General features: G+C 45.4%; 1 protein-coding gene across 1 annotated transcript in view; it reads left to right on the top strand.

Moving 5' to 3' along the window:
• Positions 1-16,532, top strand: part of LOC309569121 (uncharacterized protein) — a gene marked incomplete at its 5' end in the record, with an annotated part of 49,322 nt that extends 32,790 nt beyond the window's left edge. The window contains 7 exons of the mRNA XM_082274883.1: positions 3,171-3,293; positions 5,151-5,249; positions 8,721-10,349; positions 11,274-11,387; positions 13,448-13,537; positions 15,329-15,490; positions 16,176-16,532. Of these exons, the coding sequence (XP_082131009.1) occupies positions 3,171-3,293; positions 5,151-5,249; positions 8,721-10,349; positions 11,274-11,387; positions 13,448-13,537; positions 15,329-15,490; positions 16,176-16,177 (2,219 nt within the window). The 3' untranslated portion in view covers positions 16,178-16,532. The remainder of the gene's footprint in view (positions 1-3,170; positions 3,294-5,150; positions 5,250-8,720; positions 10,350-11,273; positions 11,388-13,447; positions 13,538-15,328; positions 15,491-16,175) is intronic.
• Positions 16,533-17,841: the final 1,309 nt, after the last annotated feature.

Here is a 17,841-nt window from a genome sequence, read left to right as displayed (position 1 = left end):
GAGTCGGCAGCATTCCTCCTGGCCGACAGATGCACTGATTGTATCTCTGCGTGAGACCTTAAAAATGGAGGACACACCTGAAGCTGCGGCCAAGGCGTCCATTCCCTTTGGCACTCACAAGCCATCCAGAGTGGCAAAGGTGTTTCCTTTCCCCGCCTATTTTGACAGAATTGTCGCTAAAGAGTGGGAACAGCCAAAACACCCCTTGTGGTCCCTATGTGATGTTATGCGGTACCCCTATGAGGAGTCCCTTCTTAAAAAGTGGACTGTTCCACCGGTGGTGGACCCTTCGGTCATCGGATTGAACAAAGCAACCAGGATTCCAGTTAGGAGTACCCGGTCTTTAAGGACCCGGCTGACAGGAAGGCTGTGGCCCGCAATATGTATACTCTGGCTTGTTTGGCACTGAGGGCTGTATTTACTATTGCACTGGTGTCGCAAACTCTGACAGAGTGGGCTAAGCCTTCACGTGGTGACCTGGAGTGGGAACAGCTCCCCCTTGCCTTTGCTGAGCTGGCGAACCAGTTGGTCCAGGGGCTGCAGTTTATCTGTGATGCCTCTTTGGACACAGCTCCCCTAATCGCTAGACTCGGTTTCAGCAGTGGTCCTTCAACGTATTTTTTGGCTCAAATGCTGGTCTGCGGACCATAGTACTAAAAAGGCATTAACTGATCTTCCTTTTCAAGGAGATTGCCTGTTTGAAGCTACACTGGATGACATAATTAAGGGTCTCGCGGGGGGGGTGTACCCTTTTTCCGCAGGCTAGTAAGGGCAAGGACCTTCATCGTAGATGTGGGTCATCCTCTGCTCATGTTTTTTCGTCCCTCAGGGGAGACTGACAAGGGATAAAAGCCGTTCAGGGCCGCCTCTGGTGGATCTAAGCGAACTTGGTCTGGCAAGTTGAGAGTGGGCTTATCCAGACCTGTGGACAAGGCTTCTTCACTCTCACCCATATCGGGGGGGGGGGTGTCTTTGCTGGTTTTGGGACCCGTGGACTTCCCTGGTACAAGACAAGTGGGTCCACAAAGTCATACGATCTGGCTACAAGATCAAGTTGCGCCTGTCCCCGGACTGCTTACAGCGTCTGTTTAGGGCGGTACAAGACCTGTTACTTCAAGCGACATTGGAAGGTTTTCAGGGTTTTTACTCAAACCTGTTTACAGTTCCCAGGAAGGAAGACAAGGTGCATCCAATCCTTGACCTCAAGGCGCTGAACTGCTTTGTCCGGGTGCAGAAGTTCAGAATGGAGTCCATTCACATGGTGGTGGCATCCCTGCATCAGGGGATTTTCTTGCCTTTTTCAACATCAAGGATGCTTACCTTCACATTATGTTCCAGTCACCAGTGCTTCCTCCGCTTTGCCGTGGGAGAGGAGCATTATCAGTTTGTGGCGTTACCCTTTGGTCTCGCTCCTTAGGTCTTTACAAAAGTGTTAGCCCCGTCCTAGCATTGCTATGCCAATGGGGGATCGTGGTACTGTGCTACTTGGACGACCTCCTTCAGCGAGCGGAATCTCCTGCTGCTCTGGTGGAAAACCTGGCAATCACCATACGAACTCTGAGGGAGTTTGACTGGATTCTGAATTTTCAGAAGTCTGCTCTGGTTCTTTCCACAAAGCCTGGGGTCTGACTCTGGACTCGGCCTTAGCCAGAGTGCTCCTTCCTGTGGACAAACTCCAGATACTGCATGCAGGGTGTTGGAATTGGCCTTAATATGCTGTCGTTCACCTTGGTGGTTCTTCGCCCCTGTCTGTCGTTCCTTCCAAAGGTTGTCTCTGATTTTCATTTGAATGAAGACATTGTGTTGCGTTCCCTGTGTCCCAGGCCAAAACATCCGAAGGAAATTGCTTTGCATGCCTGGGATGTGTTTCGGGCAATTAGGGTGTACCTGGCAGCTACGGAGTCTTAGGAAATCGGACTCTCTATTTGTGCTCACGGGTGGGCTTCGGAAAGGGTTGTCCGTTTCCTTTACAACCATTTCCAGATGGATCAGAAAGTGGTTTAGGCCTATTCCATCAAGGGTCAGGTTCCTCCTTTCCCTGTCAAGGCATACTCTACTCGGGTGCTCAGTGCCTCCTGGGCCTTCCGTCATCAGACGTCAGTGACGCAGGTTTGCAAGGCGGCCACCTGGTCGTCTGTGCACACTTTCACAAAGTTCTATAAAGTGGATGCTTCCTTTGGCTGCAAAGTTTTGCAGGCTGCTGTTGAGGACCTGGTCCTCTTTGAGGGTGTATTGTTGTTTTTCAGGTGGGCTCCAGTTTTTTTCGTTGAGCTCCTGTTTACCTGGTTGGCTATTGTTTAGCCTTGGGAATTTTTTCGCTGTTCCCACCCCTCATGTTTAACACTGCTTTGGAACGTCCCAATGGTTAAGAAGATCAGGAGCTGCGTCTGTCAATGAACGAAAGAGAAAATTGGATTTTTGATTTGCTGTAAAATCCATTTCGCTGATGTTCATTGATGGACACAGCACCCACCCCTCTGTGGAGTTGTAATTATTTTGACACTGCTTGTAACAAAACGGGAGTACCTATAGCCGAGAGAGGGAGTATATCCCCTGGGACTGCTCATAGGCGAGTGGCTAGATTTCTTTTCTGCCTAGTACCCTACTCCTTTAGGGGGGCAGTAAAACCCAATGTTTAGGAAGATCAGGAGCTGCGTCTGTCAATGAACATCAGAGAAATGGATTTTACAGTGTCAAAAATCGTTTGTTTTTTTATTTATTCACCACTGGGTTTTTGTTTGTTTTTTGCTAAAAAAAAAGAGAACTGTCAATGTGAGACGAGGAGAGCCGATAAATGGCACTTACGTGTTTTACATGTGACCAACTGTAATTGGACACAGCCGATCACATGGGTAAAGAGCCGTGCTGTGTTCTACCTGCAAGCACGCAAGAGCAATGACCCTTGACAATGTCGTATGACAACGTCCCAGAGCGAGAGGGACAACTCTGGTAAATGGCTGCGCCCCCAGTAAGCGACGTACAGGTACGTTGTTTTGCGGGTACCTGCCGCCGTGTATCTGCGGCGGCTGGTTGGCAAGTGGCTAACACGTGGAGGGAGGATAGGTGGTGTCCTTGCTGACCGCCATACATGTCCCTTGCTCTGCTTATTTGTCAGGATAAGGTTCTACCTCTTGTGTACAATTCATGTGTAATGTTTTTTTTCCTTGCAGCCCGTTCTGAACTCAGCTCCAGTATGAAGCCTCTGTTTCCTAGTGCTTCTTCCATAAGCCCTGCACCTGTTCCTCCGCCTAAATCTCAGATGAATCTTTCGTTTGACTCTTACCACCCTACAGGTACTTGTCTCTTCCGTAATCAAAGTTTTTTTTTTTTTTATCCTCTACATTCTTGATATTCAAAATAAATCCGCTTTGGCCAATTGCTTGCTTTCGCTGACAAATTATGACAACACGTTTTTTTATTTTTTTAAATTTCAAGTTATAATGACAAAACGGCCTTTCTCTATCGTTCATTGACGGACGCAGTCCTTTGATCCATATCAGTAGATCCTCTCTCGATAATATAATATAGATAAGTTGCGCTAAAAAATGATCAACCATATAAATGAAATATGCCAAACAGTGAAAAAATATATGTGAAAAATTATGCTGAAATAGTCCAAACAAGAGTCCATAAATCAATCCAGAAATTGAGAACGTGATTGGGGGTGACCGTGTAGATGAAACGCTTACCAGAAACAGGTAAAATTCGTAAAATAACTAATCCAGATGTTTCCAGGGACTTGGACACGATGGACTTCACAGCCTCAACATCCCCTCAATGTGATGGTTGTATGTGAAGTAAATAAATATATATCGCCATAGCGTAAAACCAAAACAACAATTATGGAAAAAACTCTCTATATAAATTAAAGCACCAAAACAGGTGATAAAGTGCTCATATGAGAGTGAAAATATGTATATGTGAAATAGATGAAAATTCCACCACCAAGACAGACCTACAAGGTACTTCTTACCCGCAGTAAGAAAAATTGACAGCTTGCATGAAAGATCCAGGTACCTCCCCCGATAGGAATGCAGCTTACCAGAGTGATATGTGAAAAACTCATATAAGGTCCCAACCATGCAAGCAATGTGTGATCAGAAGCAACACAAAATACCCTTACCAAATAGAGGTAAAAATCAGCAGGGATGATCGTGTATAGGATCGATATCCAGATCTCCTCATACAGCCTCTAAGTACTCGGGGTGTTGTGGGAGGATGTCAACCATAAAATAGAAAAGGGGACGCCATAGCATAAAATCCCACAAAAATGTATTAAGTAAAAAGAATAACACTTACAAACAGACATGAGTATGAGAAATTGTAGCAACCGCCGGCCGGACGGCTCCGCTCGCCCGTACTTCCTGGACGCTTCGTGAGGGTGATGTCAGCACGCCGTGACTCGACGCGTTTCATCAGATGACGTTATCAAAGGTCCTCTCTCGACAGTCCCTTTGGCTCAATCCCTCTCGAGGATCCCCCAGAAGGCAATCTTTCTCGAATGGGACTAGAATCCAAACTCTCTGGACTTTCCAGGGAGTCTTGATCTGGAATCCTTCCTCCCCTTTTTACTGGACCGCAGATACAAGCCTGTCCAGGTGGGGAGGAGTCCTCGGCAGGTTCTCTGCTTTGGGGGTATGGTGGTGGCATAGTCCGATTGATTGCGCACTGGACAAGCTGCAGGTGTCCGATCCAGTGAACTAGGCAAAGCCGGATTGCTCTCAGCTCCAGGACATCGATCGGTAACATGGATCCTCCAGGAACCATACCCCCAAAGCAAAGTACCTGCCGAGGTCTCCTCCCCACCCGGACAGGCTTGCATCCGCGGTGACAATTGTCCAGTAAAAAGGGAGGAAGGATTCCAGATCAAGAGTCCCTGGTCATCCGGATCCGAAAGTCGAAAGAGTTTGGATTCTAGTCCCATGTGAGAAGGATTGCCTTCTGGGGGATCCTCGAAAGGGACTGTCTCGAAAGACAACCTACTGATATGGATCAGAGGACTGCGTCCGTCAATGAACTTAAGAGAAAAGCATTTTTACGGTAAGTCAAAAATGCAGTTATTGGGCATACCCAGGGTCAGTACAAAAATACAACATACACAATGGTAAGTTTTTGCACTTCCTCCTTTACATTTTATTTCTATTTTTTAGGACCTGGAGGAAACCGACAGCCAAAGGGACAGCAGGGCCCTGGGGGAAAGCAGCCTCAACCAAGGCAAATGGTTGGAGCAGCATCAGGCAGACCTCAAGGTAAGAACTTTGGCCTTTTTTTGTCACCTTAAAGCAGAGTTCCACTCATTACTACAAAAAGTGTAGCTGCTGTCTTTTTAATGAATACATCCACCTGTCCCACGATCTAGCAATGCGTCCGCCCGAACCACCGCTTCCCTCCCTCTACTCTTCGCAGCGCCAGCATTGCAAGTGTGGGCACCCGGCTGTGACAGCTTGCAGCTTCACAGCTGGGTGCGCACTGTGCGAGCCGCTTAGTCTCGCCATTGGTCTGGGTCTTTTAATGAATACATCCACCTGTCCCACGATCTAGCAATGCGTCCGCCCGAACCACCGCTTCCCTCCCTCTACTCTTCGCAGCGCCAGCATTGCAAGTGTGGGCACCCGGCTGTGACAGCTTGCAGCTTCACAGCTGGGTGTGCACTGTGCGAGCTGCTTAGTCTCGCCATTGGTCTGGCAATCTTCTGGGACCTCTGACATGTCCCAGAAGATTGCAAGGAGGGAGGGGGAGAGGAGAACTTGCTAGCATCGCCATACTAGCACATTACGTTAACCGCTTGCCAACCGCTCACCGTAATATTTCTGCAGCAGTGCGGCTCCCCTGAGTACAGTCACATAGTACTATGTGATTTTGCGCAGCCGAGCTGCCCTGCCGCAGTAATACTACGGTGGGCGGTCAGCAAAAGGTTAAGTCAGCAGCTACAATATATTTTAATTTATTTTTTTTTATATTGAAGCTCCGCTTTTAAGCCCATTCATTTTTGAAGGCTTAAATCGCACTGCATCCACATCACATTTTTTTTTTTTTGTAGCCACATGGTTTATACCCATGCAGTCTGGTTCAGGTAAACGCCCTGCTTTTGCGACCTGCTCTTGCGCACATCATTGGCTTTTAATAGACACCTGCAGCAGATCGCAAAGCACAGTGCAATTTTTTGTTTTTCCTGCGTTATTTTTTATTCGACCAGCGGTCTTTTTTGTATAAAGCAGTTGTGAAGCACTTTAAAGAGCACCAGTCACTTTTTTAATCACTGTTTTGATCACGGGTAATTTATTTTATGATAGAAATGTGTTTATTGTTTACCTGTATTCACGTTTACCAAATACTGGTTATGCGCTTATATAAGCACCTTATTCATTTGAGTATAAAGCAATTTATGGTACACAATTATAACCCTTCTAGAAGCATATTTACATTGCTAAGCAGCGCCCACCTACTATACACCTTTTCCGCTACCAAAAATATTCCCCTTTTTCAGGGGTGTTTTTTAGGGGAGCAGCATCTTCTAAGGTATTTGACCCAACACCACACATTGCGCTGTACTAGCCTTTAGCTTTTTGAAAGTATATTTTATGTTTGTTGTGGGCAGAGATCTCCAGATCCCGGCATTTTTTTTTTTTTCATTCGCCGAGATGCAATTATAGCAAGGCTGTCACCTTCACGTCTTGGGCCTGTCCTCTTGTATGCTATGTTGTGCGTTTTTTACACGTTCAAGAATATTATTCTGAACTAATATAACAAGTTTTTTAATCGATTAATTTCTTTTTAACAGTACATGCCAGTCTTAGTGAATACAGACTACAGTAGGGAATTTATAAGTATACTTATTCACAAGACCTGTATTCACAATAAATAGTTAGACTTGAGGTGACACAAAGAGACAACTTTGACATAAAATACAAACCTAAAACAATAAATGCAATGTGATATGTAGTTCAATGATGACATTAAAAAGAGAGATTACGTTTTCCCCAGGTATAGTAGAAACCATACATAAGTGTTCTATATAATCAGACCACAATTGTCTGCGAATTGCGCAGCCAACAGTCACTCCGCTGCAGTTGGAGTGAGAATAGGCTATGCAAAATGGGCGACTAAATCGCTAATATTGCGCTAAACTTGATATTAATAAAAACAAAAATTAGTTTTTAGAGAAAAATCTAATATGGTTAGTACGGCTGGGACTGTAATCTCGTTACCCTTAAATATAAGGAAGGAAATAAACGATAGTAAATAATCAGATAAACGGCAAGGTATATTTACCACACTTAAGATGGCTGCTAGCTTAAAATGGTCGTTACCAGAGTCCTTAAGATGGCTGCCTTCCCAAAATGGTGGCCGGTTAGGGAGGAGTTTCGTCTGGCGTCCTTCAAAGTTATGTTAGTGTAATGAATGTTGTCGTAATGTGTGTCCTATTACATCTGGGGTTCCTTTTTATATTGCGTTAAACAAAAGGGCAGTAAAATTACCATAAGCTGAACCCAGAAGGAGGAAGTTTATCCCCATTGGTTGGCATTACTTAACCATTAACTGATTGGGCGAAACCTCTACTAGTCATTCGGTATATTGGATATTAGAATTATTTGATAAGTTCTTCATTTAATAATAATCATAAAAACAATATGAAAATCTGTCCATACACTCATGATACATACGTGTCCATCTAATATCTCCATCATGTGTCTAGGTAAGGATTGAACCTGGTAATGCCGTTTTTAATAAGGATATATTACTAATACGAGATAGATAGATTGATTGAACCAGTTCATTTGAGGCCTCAAAGTTCATAATTCCTGACCTGTAATATGAAAAATGTATTTCTATTTTGTACTGGAAGTCTAACAACTTAGTTTGTAGGAACCAGTGACCCCCCTTACAAACCTGGAGCCGAATGCTAATTTAAAAGCTTCAATAACACTCGCTGAAAGCTCTGCAAATGCTTTCTCAAAGATTTTTGTTCACCCTGCTCTCGTACAAGCTTGAGCCCGTGTGAAATGGGCCTTTTTTTTTTTTCTTCCCCTAGACCAGGGGTCTTCAAACTATGGCCCTCCAGTTGTCCAGGAATTACAATTCCCATCATGCCTAGTCATGTCTGTGAATGTCAGCGTTTTAAAATGCCTCGTGGGGTGTGTAGTTCAACAGCTGGAGGGCCAGAGTTTGGAGATCCCTGCCCTAGACTATGAGAGTGATTAACAGCCCCACTGTCCGGGGTCATTTTTTTAGTTGCTCAGAGTTGGACTTTAAAACCTTTTGTTTACCATGTTCCACCCAGAACAGATTTTTTTTTTTTCTTGGTTGCAATGGGGCAAGGTTTCATCCATTAACGGGTCTTTAGAACTGTTCTGTGCTCACTGAGATAAAGACTTTGCTCATGTACCCTCATCTTGGGTGTGGAGTGTCAAGTTGAGAATGGCATTTCAGTTAAGCTAGAGTTCTCACTGGTATATGTGGATTTTGCATATTTTTCAAAAGGAAGGCAAGTGATAAAGCATTTGCCCTCTTCATGACCCTGTGGAATATTAATAGAAATATAAAGATAAATTACAGGTTGGTGACACGTTGTTTTTCAGGTTCAGGGAGTATAGATATTGAACTTTTGTATACGTTTTGTAAAACAATCTTTTAGTGCTGGCTGAAAAGGCAATAATACTATATATGCTATCCCCACCCAGAAACATCATATTAATATCGGATATTTTTTTTATTTAAAGGTTTTGCTTCCAGCACACAACCTACTTCAAGTCAGCAAAATCTTGGCCCCCAAGGTAATAGGCAAGACTCTGTCGGTGAGATGAGGCCATCCTTTAATCAATCAAGACCAATCTCAGTTGGGCAACAGAGACCAACTTTTAATCAGCCACGATCAACCATGAATGACTCTAGATCTTCAATGAATACATGGGACCAACCTTTTGATCAGTCGAGACCACCAACAAATGAATCCAGGCCACCCTGGAATGATCAGAGGGCATCTTTTGATCAGTCAAGACCATCTATGAATGAGCCAAGATCAGGCATGAATGACTCAAGACAGCAGTTTGAATCCAGGCAAGCCTTTGGTGAGATGAGATCATCTCTGACTGAGTCAAGGCCACCATTCAGTGGGTCAAGACCACCAGAGCAAAGACAACCGGAGTCTAGACCATCATTCAGTGGGTCAAGGCCACCAGAGCCAAAGGAACTTTTGGCTCGTGAATCAAGGCCACCCTTCAGTGATTCAAGACCCCCAGAGACCAAGCATCCCCACAGTGAGTCAAGACCACCACAACCAAGGCCAACCTTTAGTGAGTCAAGACATCCAGAATCAAGGCAACCCTACAGCGAGTCGAGACCACAGGAGCCAAGGCAACCCTACAGTGAGTCGAGACCACAGCAGCCAAGGCAACCATACAGTGAGTCGAGACCACAGCAGCCAAGGCAACCCTTCAGCGAGTCGAGACCACAGCAGCCAAGGCAACCCTTCAGCGAGTCGAGACCACAGCAGCCAAGGCAACCCTACAGCGAGTCGAGACCACAGCAGCCAAGGCAACCCTACAGCGAGTCGAGACCACAGGAGCCAAGGCAACCCTACAGCGAGTCGAGACCACAGGAGCCAAGGCAACCCTACAGCGAGTCGAGACCACAGGAGCCAAGGCAACCCTACAGCGAGTCGAGACCACAGCAGCCAAGGCAACCCTTCAGTGAGTCGAGACCACAGCAGCCAAGGCAACCCTTCAGTGAGTCGAGACCACAGCAGCCAAGGCAACCCTTCAGCGAGTCGGGACCACAGCAGCCAAGGCAACCCTTCAGCGAGTCGGGACCACAGCAGCCAAGGCAGCCCTTCAGCGAGTCGAGACCACAGCAGCCAAGGCAGCCCTTCAGCGAGTCGAGACCACAGCAGCCAAGGCAGCCCTTCAGTGAGTCAAGATCACTGGAGCCAAGGCAGCCCTACAGTGAGTCTAGGCCCCCGGAGCCAAGGCAGCCCTACATTGAGTCTAGGCCCCCAGAGCCAAGGCAGCCCTACAGTGAGTCTAGGCCCCCGGAGCCAAGGCAGCCCTACAGTGAGTCTAGGCCCCCGGAGCCAAGGCAGCCCTACAGTGAGTCTAGGCCCCCGGAGCCAAAGCAACCCTACAGTGAGTCAAAACCACCGGAGCCAAGGGAACCCTACAGTGAGTCAAGACCACCAGAGCCAAAGCAACCTTTAACTGAGTCAAGACCACCAGAACCAAGGGAATCTAGGCTGCCCTTAAATCAGTCAGGAACCACCTTCAATCAACAGAGCTCATCATTCAGTCAGCCAAGCCTTCCTTTTAATAATTCCATTGCACCACCATCTTTAAATCAACCAAGACCACACTATGGTACGTCAGACAGATTTACAGGTGCTTCTTTAGTATATTGGTCTATTAACCCATCAAGCGTACACATATGCGGCCTATATGTGCGGCCGTGTTTATGCTGAGCACTCTGTACGCTGCATTCCCACCAGAGACTGAGCTGTCAGTGCAGTGGTTGTCAACTTATGTGCTAAAGGGGGCATCAAATGCAGTCCCTGACAGCACCAAAGGGCCGCACTAATGTTCAAAATATGTATTGCTTGTGAGGGCTATTGGGATATGCTGCAGAAGACAATAGGAAGCTGGGAACATGTTACATGAGGCTAGTAGACATCAATGCCATTACCCTAATCAATGTTCCCACTACAGACTGCCGAGGGCCCCATATCGCATACCAAAGGGCTGCAGGTTGGACACCAAGGGTGCCAGTGACCGCATACGTAAGCGGTGTTCACATCGTATGTGTATGTGAGGTATCGCTGCGAACATTGGAGCGAGAGCAATAATTCTAATGCTAGACCTCCTCTGTAACTCTAAAAAATGTTTACGGGTTACCGGTTTATAAAGAGTCACCTAAGGAGATTAGGGGTATAGCTTTGTCGCCATTCCACGAGCGATCACAATTTTAATGTGTGATATGTTGAGTATCTATTTACTTGGCGTAACATCCTTTATATTTTCAAAAAAATTGGGTTATGTACTTTGTTTTTTGCATTAAAATTCAGAAAAGTATATTTAAAAATAAATTTGCATTAAAAAAAAAAAACACTGCAAGCGCGGTGTGACATAAAATTGCAACTATTGCCTTTCTTTCTGTAGGGACTCTGCGGGAGAGGGGGAGGGAGAGAATGGAGAGAGATGTGTAATTTTCTAGCAATAAATACGGTTTTTAACATTTGTTTTACCCTGGAAGGTTAAGCTTTTTAATAAATCTTTCCTATTTTACAGAAGCTAATACTGGTTACACCCAGAACGAGAGCTATCCCAACATCCAATATGGGAACGTTGGATCCACTGTTGCCCCAACCTCATCCTATGGACCTGTACCTGGAAGATATGAAGGTATGTTCAGGCGTTCTCTACTCGGGAGTTTAAACCAAAGGGTAACTCACGTTCGTGGGGGGGGGGGATAGCAAAAAACAATATAGCGTATACAATTGCGACACAAATCATATTGTAATTGAATGTTATTAAAAATTACCTTTCCTTTTCAATCTGCAGCTGTATTAATTTTCTGAATTTGTAATGCAATATGGCCACCTGGATGTGTACTGTACACAGAATGTATACTGACCACACCCCTAGAAACATCATTTCCTGCTTGTGTGATTGGCTCACCGATTTTCCCAGAAGTCTGCACTAAGATACAAGTCAGATTTCTGGCATCCCCTGCAACAATGTCATTTTTGGTGAGATACTCCCAATAGGAACACATCTAAAGGGATGCAGGCCCAGCAGATTTCTTCATTAGAGCCCTGTAGCTGCCACAGCTGATAGATAATTATGAAACCCTTCCCATTTGATCCACTCAGCACAGAGGCACAAATAATGATTTCTTTAGAATAACAAAAGGTTGGAATCTGCAACAAAGTTGGTTTAAAATCCCTGCAATGTACAGAGATCACCCAATGTTTTTTTTTTTTTTTCTCAACAAAAGTGGAGTTGTGCTTTAATAAAGAGCTATATCCTTTATGCAGTTTAACCACTTTACCATCGGAGGATTTTGCTGTCTTACGTCTGGGCCACTTTTTGCGATTCGGCGCTGTGCGACTTTTAACTGACAATTGCGCTGTCGTGCGATGCCGGACCCAAATGAAATTGCCGTCCTTTTTTTTTTTTCCCACAAACAGAGCTTTCTTTTGGTGGTATTTGATCACCTGTGCGATTTTTACTTTTTGCGCTATAAACAAAAAAAGAGCGTAAATTTTGAAAAAATAACAATATTTTTCACATTTTTTTTTATATGAAATCCCCCCCCAAAAAAATGTAAAAATCTAAATTTTTTAACATTTTTGGCCAATTTGTTTTCTGCTACCTATGTTTGGTAAAAAAAAATCGCAAAAGTCGTATTTTGATTGGTTTGCGCAAAAGTTATTGCGTTTACCAACGAAGGGAAAGATTTTTGTCATTTTTGGTGTTTTTTTTTTTTTTACGAGTAATGGCGGCGATCTGCGTTTTTTTTTTTTTTTTTTTTTTTTTGCGGGACTGCGACATTGCGGCGGACACATTGGACCCTTGACTGACATTTTTGACACTTTTGGGGGTACCAGTGACATTACTACAGTAATCAGTGCTATAAATATGCACTGTTACTGTAAAAATGACACTGGCATCGAAGGGGTCAATTTTATTGTAGAGGGAGGGGTTAATGTATGCCTGGTGCTTACTAACGTGTGGGGGGAGGTGACAGAGGGACACAGGGACAGATCGCATGTTCAGCTATGCTGAACCCTGCAATCTGTCACTGTCTGTCACTTAGGAGATCCGCCCGCTTTGTTTACACAAGCGGGCGGATCTCCACACACACACACACACGCCCACAAGGGGAGGAGTCCAGCGACGTAGGTCTACGTCGCTGGATGGGAACGAGGCACAGTGACTGGTCGTAAAGTGGTTAACCAAGGCTCATGTTTCCACCATGCTCGTCATTGTGCTGTCGCACTCCCCTTGCTCCTGAGTATGGAGTCTTGGGGGCACCTACAGCTTCATCTGAACTGTAAAATGCAATGTATTGATCTCAACAATGCATTTGCTTGCTACGGGCGCAGCGGGTATTGTAGGGATGGGGTAGAAGTTCCCTTCTACTGTATGGCTGGCAGGAGTAGTGACATCACTACTTCTATCAGCCCAGCGCTGAAAGTGGCAAGAGGAGGAGGTGGTGCAGGCTGTGCTCTTCCCCTCCCCCCCCCCCCCCCCCCCCCCCACACACACACACACCCCTGCCTAAGCTTGCACATAATGAAAGATTGGGGGGGGGGGGGGCGCAATTTGCCATCTTTGCCCTCGGAACTGGATGATCTTGTCCTGGCACTGCATACATGTATGTATAAATATGAGAAATATATGTAAAAAAAAAAATGGATATCTCTATTGACTGAAAATGTGATATTTCTCTGTTCTAGGATACACGGACAGTTATGGCTATTATGGCTATTCAGGTTCCAGTTATGGCTCCTCATATCCCGCGAGTTTGGCCACAAGCAGGCCTCCAGGTATGTTGATAGGGTTTTCTTTTGAATTGATTATTCTGCCTTTAGTGTGTAGCAGATTATGTCAATTGTGGCGCAGTGGTTGCACGGACACAGATACTGTCCCCAAATCTGACAATGTTGGGTTTGCAGGATCCTGAACGCACACAGTCTGTGTTAAGGGCCATGCATCTGCGCGGCTGTCAGATTGGGAACAGTATGGGACTACTAATTTTAGACCCATAATGTCATTATTAGGTCACTGAGCTTCTCTGTGTCGTGTAGACACATCATGGCTGGTGACGATGGCCAGTAGTGGGGGCTGTACATGGCTTCCTTGAAAACATCACAGCACCTTGCCTCAGTACTCCTCTTAGGAGCCCTTAGCCCTGAGGCTAGCAGTGAGCTGTCACTTGAGAAGAGTTATGCAAATATATAAATGCCTTGATAGGTGAATGTCAGTGTGAATGTCAGAATTCTTAGAAGTTCAGTGCATCTGGAAAATCACAGCGCTTCACTTTTTCCACATCGTGTTATGTTACGGCCTTATTCCGAAATGCATTGAATTCATTTTCCTCAATTTTGCAAACCATATCCCACAATGCCAACGTAAAAGAAGTTTGTTAGAAATCTCTGCAAATTTATTAAAAATGAACACACAAGAATCCAATGTACATTCACAGCCTTTGCTAATGACACTCAGAATTGAGCTCAGGTGCATCCTGTTTCCACTGATCATCCTTAAAGCGGAGTTCCACCCAAAAGTGGAACTTCTGCTCCTTTGCTTCCTCTCTACCTTCCGGTGCCACATTTGGCACCTTTCAGGGGGGAGGGGGAAACGGGTATTTTGTTTTTGACAGGTACCCTTCCCCACTTCCAGGATATGGCGCCGCTGTGCCGTCCCTCGGAAGTTCGGCTCCCTCAGCCTCCGAGCTAATAGAAATGCGCAGCGCGCTTCGCGCATGCACAGTTGGGCCCAGCCCGTGAAGCCACAAAGCTTCACTGCCGGGTTCCCTTACCGGCAATGGTGGCGACAGCACCCGACAGCCAATAAAAAAAATCGGCTGCGGTGCCGACATCGCTGGACTCCAGGACAGGTAAGTGTCCTAGTATTAAAAGTCGGCAGCTACAATATCTGTAGCTGCTGACCCGTTCCCCTGCGCGCTGCGCATTCCTATTGGCTCAGCGGCGGAGGGAGTCGAACTTCCGAGGGACGGCACAGCAGCGCCATATCCCAGAAGTGGGGAAGGGTACCTGTCAAAAACAAGTACCCGTTCCCCCCTCCCCCCTGTTTAGCCTTGGGGATTTTTTGCTTTTCCCACCTCCCCAAGTTTAACCCAGCTCCTGATCTACTTAAACTTTGGAACGTCCCAAAGCAGTGTCCGTCAACGAATGAAAGAGAAAATGGGGTTTTTGACTTACCGTAAAATCCATTTCTCTGGTGTTCATTGACAGACACAGCACCCACCCCTCTGTGGAGTTGTATTTTCTTCTGACATTACTTGTAACAAAACTGAGTACCTATAGTAGAGAGGGGGATTATACCCCCTGGGACTGCCCATAGGCGTAGCCAGACTTTTTCTGCCTAGTGTCCTACTCTTGTAGGGGGCAGTATAACCCAAAGGTTAATAAGATCAGGAGCTGTGTCCTTCAAGGAATATCAGAGAAAGGGTTTTACAGTAAGTCAAAAATCCCATTATAATACATGTAAACGGCCCCATCAGGGTAATGGCAAAGGAATATATGTGGAGCCTCTGAGGTCTTTGGAAGGGATTTGGAAAGCACAGGTGTAATGTATAAAACGTTCTTTTGCAGAACCTCAGAGCCTGCCGCCTCCAGTACCCATGGCAACGTCATACAACATGTATCAAGGCCAGTGGCCCAGTCAGATGCCGCCCCCTAGTACAGATACCTATCCTGGAGGTGGCGCCAGCGCAACAGGTTACCAAGCAAGTCAAGGAGCCACAAAATTTTCATGTAAGTGCAGATCTCTATTTGTGAGTTAAAGAATAATTTCCTGGGACCCCTAACATAACCTTCACACAAACCCTCCCCCCAATTCGAACATTAAAACCAAACCTCACATTGGCTCTCACTGTGATCCTCCCATGTGTAAAGGTAGGTCCTATGTTTGCATACTCGTCTCTCTTATGCCAGGACCCTGTGTGTAATAATGCCAAAATTGGCCCTCCCTTATGTAAATAATCCCCCCTTTGCATACTCATATTTCCTATGCCAGGATCTTGTGCGTAAAAGCACTAAAACCGGACCTTGCCAAAGGCCCTCACTCTGCAGCCCCTCATTTAAAGGTATCCCATTACGTACTCACCTCTCCTACTCCAGGATCCTTTGTGTAAAATACCTTTTCTGCACCAATAGATGCTATAAATGAAATCGCAGCACAAAAATCTACTACAAACCTCTCACACAAGATTAACTCTGAGCAGAAAAGCCTAATTCTTGCTGATAAACTCATCATGAGGGCATTTCTGTTGGCCCAATGAAGGGAATGAGACTGGATCAGCGCTGGGCCCCCTCCAGCCTTGGGGCCCCCTACTAGCTATTTCTATTCCCTTTTTTGCTATATCACCAATACAAGCAGCATAATAAAACTACAATATAAAAACAAGCAAATGTTCTAAATTTTTCTTTTTTCTTTCAGGAGATCCGGAAAGAACTGGAACTTGAAGAGAGAATCTCCAAACATTTTGCATCCTTAATGACATCACAGTATATTTTAATGCATTTTCCCTGCGTTTAACTGTATTTTCCTGTTTAAGCCACCTTTCCTTAAACTGTAGAAACCAAACACTGAAAATGCTTTTTTTTTTTTTTTTTTGCCGTCGTAGTTAAATTGTGAGTGTAATTAAGAAATCAATGTAGGACAAAGTTCTGAATTGAAACTTTTTAAATTGATGCGTACTTCAGCTCTTGTTACCATCCACTTGTATGTACTTTTTAACAGCCTTTTGTTGTCTTTTTTTGTTAGTTGTAAGAAATAAACAAAAAAAAATAAAAATGTTGTTGGTGGTTTTTGTCAGTAGAATTTACCCACTTGACCTCCCAGAAGGTTCCCCCTCTTCCTGACCAGGCCTTTTTTTGCTATTTGGCACTGCACTACTTAACATAATTGCGTGGTCCTGCAGCGGTGTACTCAAAAAATGTATGTCCTTTTTTTATTTTTCACACAAATAGAGCTTTCTTTTAGAGATATTTGCTCACCACTGGGGGTTTTTTTTTTGCCATATAAACAAAACTACCAAAAAATTTGATGAGAAAAAAAAAAAACTTTCTACTTTTTTGCGATAAACAAAATATTCAAACTCAAATTGGTCATAAATTTAAACCAAAATGTAATCTGCAACATGTCTTTGGTTAAAAAAACAAAAATTCCCAATAAGTGTCTATTAATTGGTTTGCACAAAAGTTATAGCGTCTACAATCTATACTTAGTATGCCAGGGTAGTAACCCCCCCCCCCCCCCCCCAAATTACTAATCTTTGGAAAGTAGACACCCCAGGGAAGTTGCTGAGAGGCATGTTGAGCACATGGAAGATTTTATTTTTTGTCAAGTTTTTTTAAAAATTACAAATATATTTCTCTGTCGCTCATTGACAGACGCCGGACTGATATCTTGATATCCGTAGGGTTATATTGCCCCCTACAGGAGTAGGAAAAAAGTTCTGGCCACACCTATGGGCAGTCCCAGGGGGTATATCCTCTCTCTCCCTGCCACAGGATGTCAGTTTTTTTTCTGCCTAGTCAGGAGTAAGGACCTAAGTTCCTTGCTGGGATCTCTGGTCCTGGCAAGCTTTTTTAGATCCTTTTTTTTTTAGTTAGCTGTTTTCTCCAGTTGTTCCTGTGAGATCTTCAAGCAATTATGCCGGATCTGGGCGACGGGCTGGATGTTGAGATCCAGTGGTCACCCCAGCCGGCCTACAAGCGCGTGCAGGCCCTAGCTCCGCGCTGGGTCGGCCGCGACATAGTCCCGCTGGACGGGGACTGGCCCGCGGGTTAAATGACTGGTCGACGGCCGAGTCGCAGTGTCTCCTTTTGGCCGACATCCCCCCCCCACTGGGCGGTGAGGGGTTTTTGTCTGGAGTGGCGCCCGCTCTGTTCCGGTATGGTGAGTAAATGTTTCCCCCCTGCTCCTCATGGCTGACTCTGGGGTGGACCCGGGCCCCTCCCTGGGACAGTCTGACCCACACATCTGGGCTCCCCTCTGTTCCCCTGTTAGTGAATGTGGGGACCCCCCTTCCCACCGCAGCGCGCGGGGCCGCCATTTGTTTGGAGTCCCTCATGGGAGCGGCCATCTTGGTACACCCAGC

Source organism: Pelophylax lessonae (assembly GCF_965119305.1).
Source record: "Pelophylax lessonae genome assembly, chromosome: 13".
Lineage (NCBI taxonomy): Eukaryota > Metazoa > Chordata > Amphibia > Anura > Ranidae > Pelophylax > Pelophylax lessonae.
Note: the sequence above shows the minus strand (reverse complement) of the source record. Positions and strands in the feature narration are given on the sequence as shown.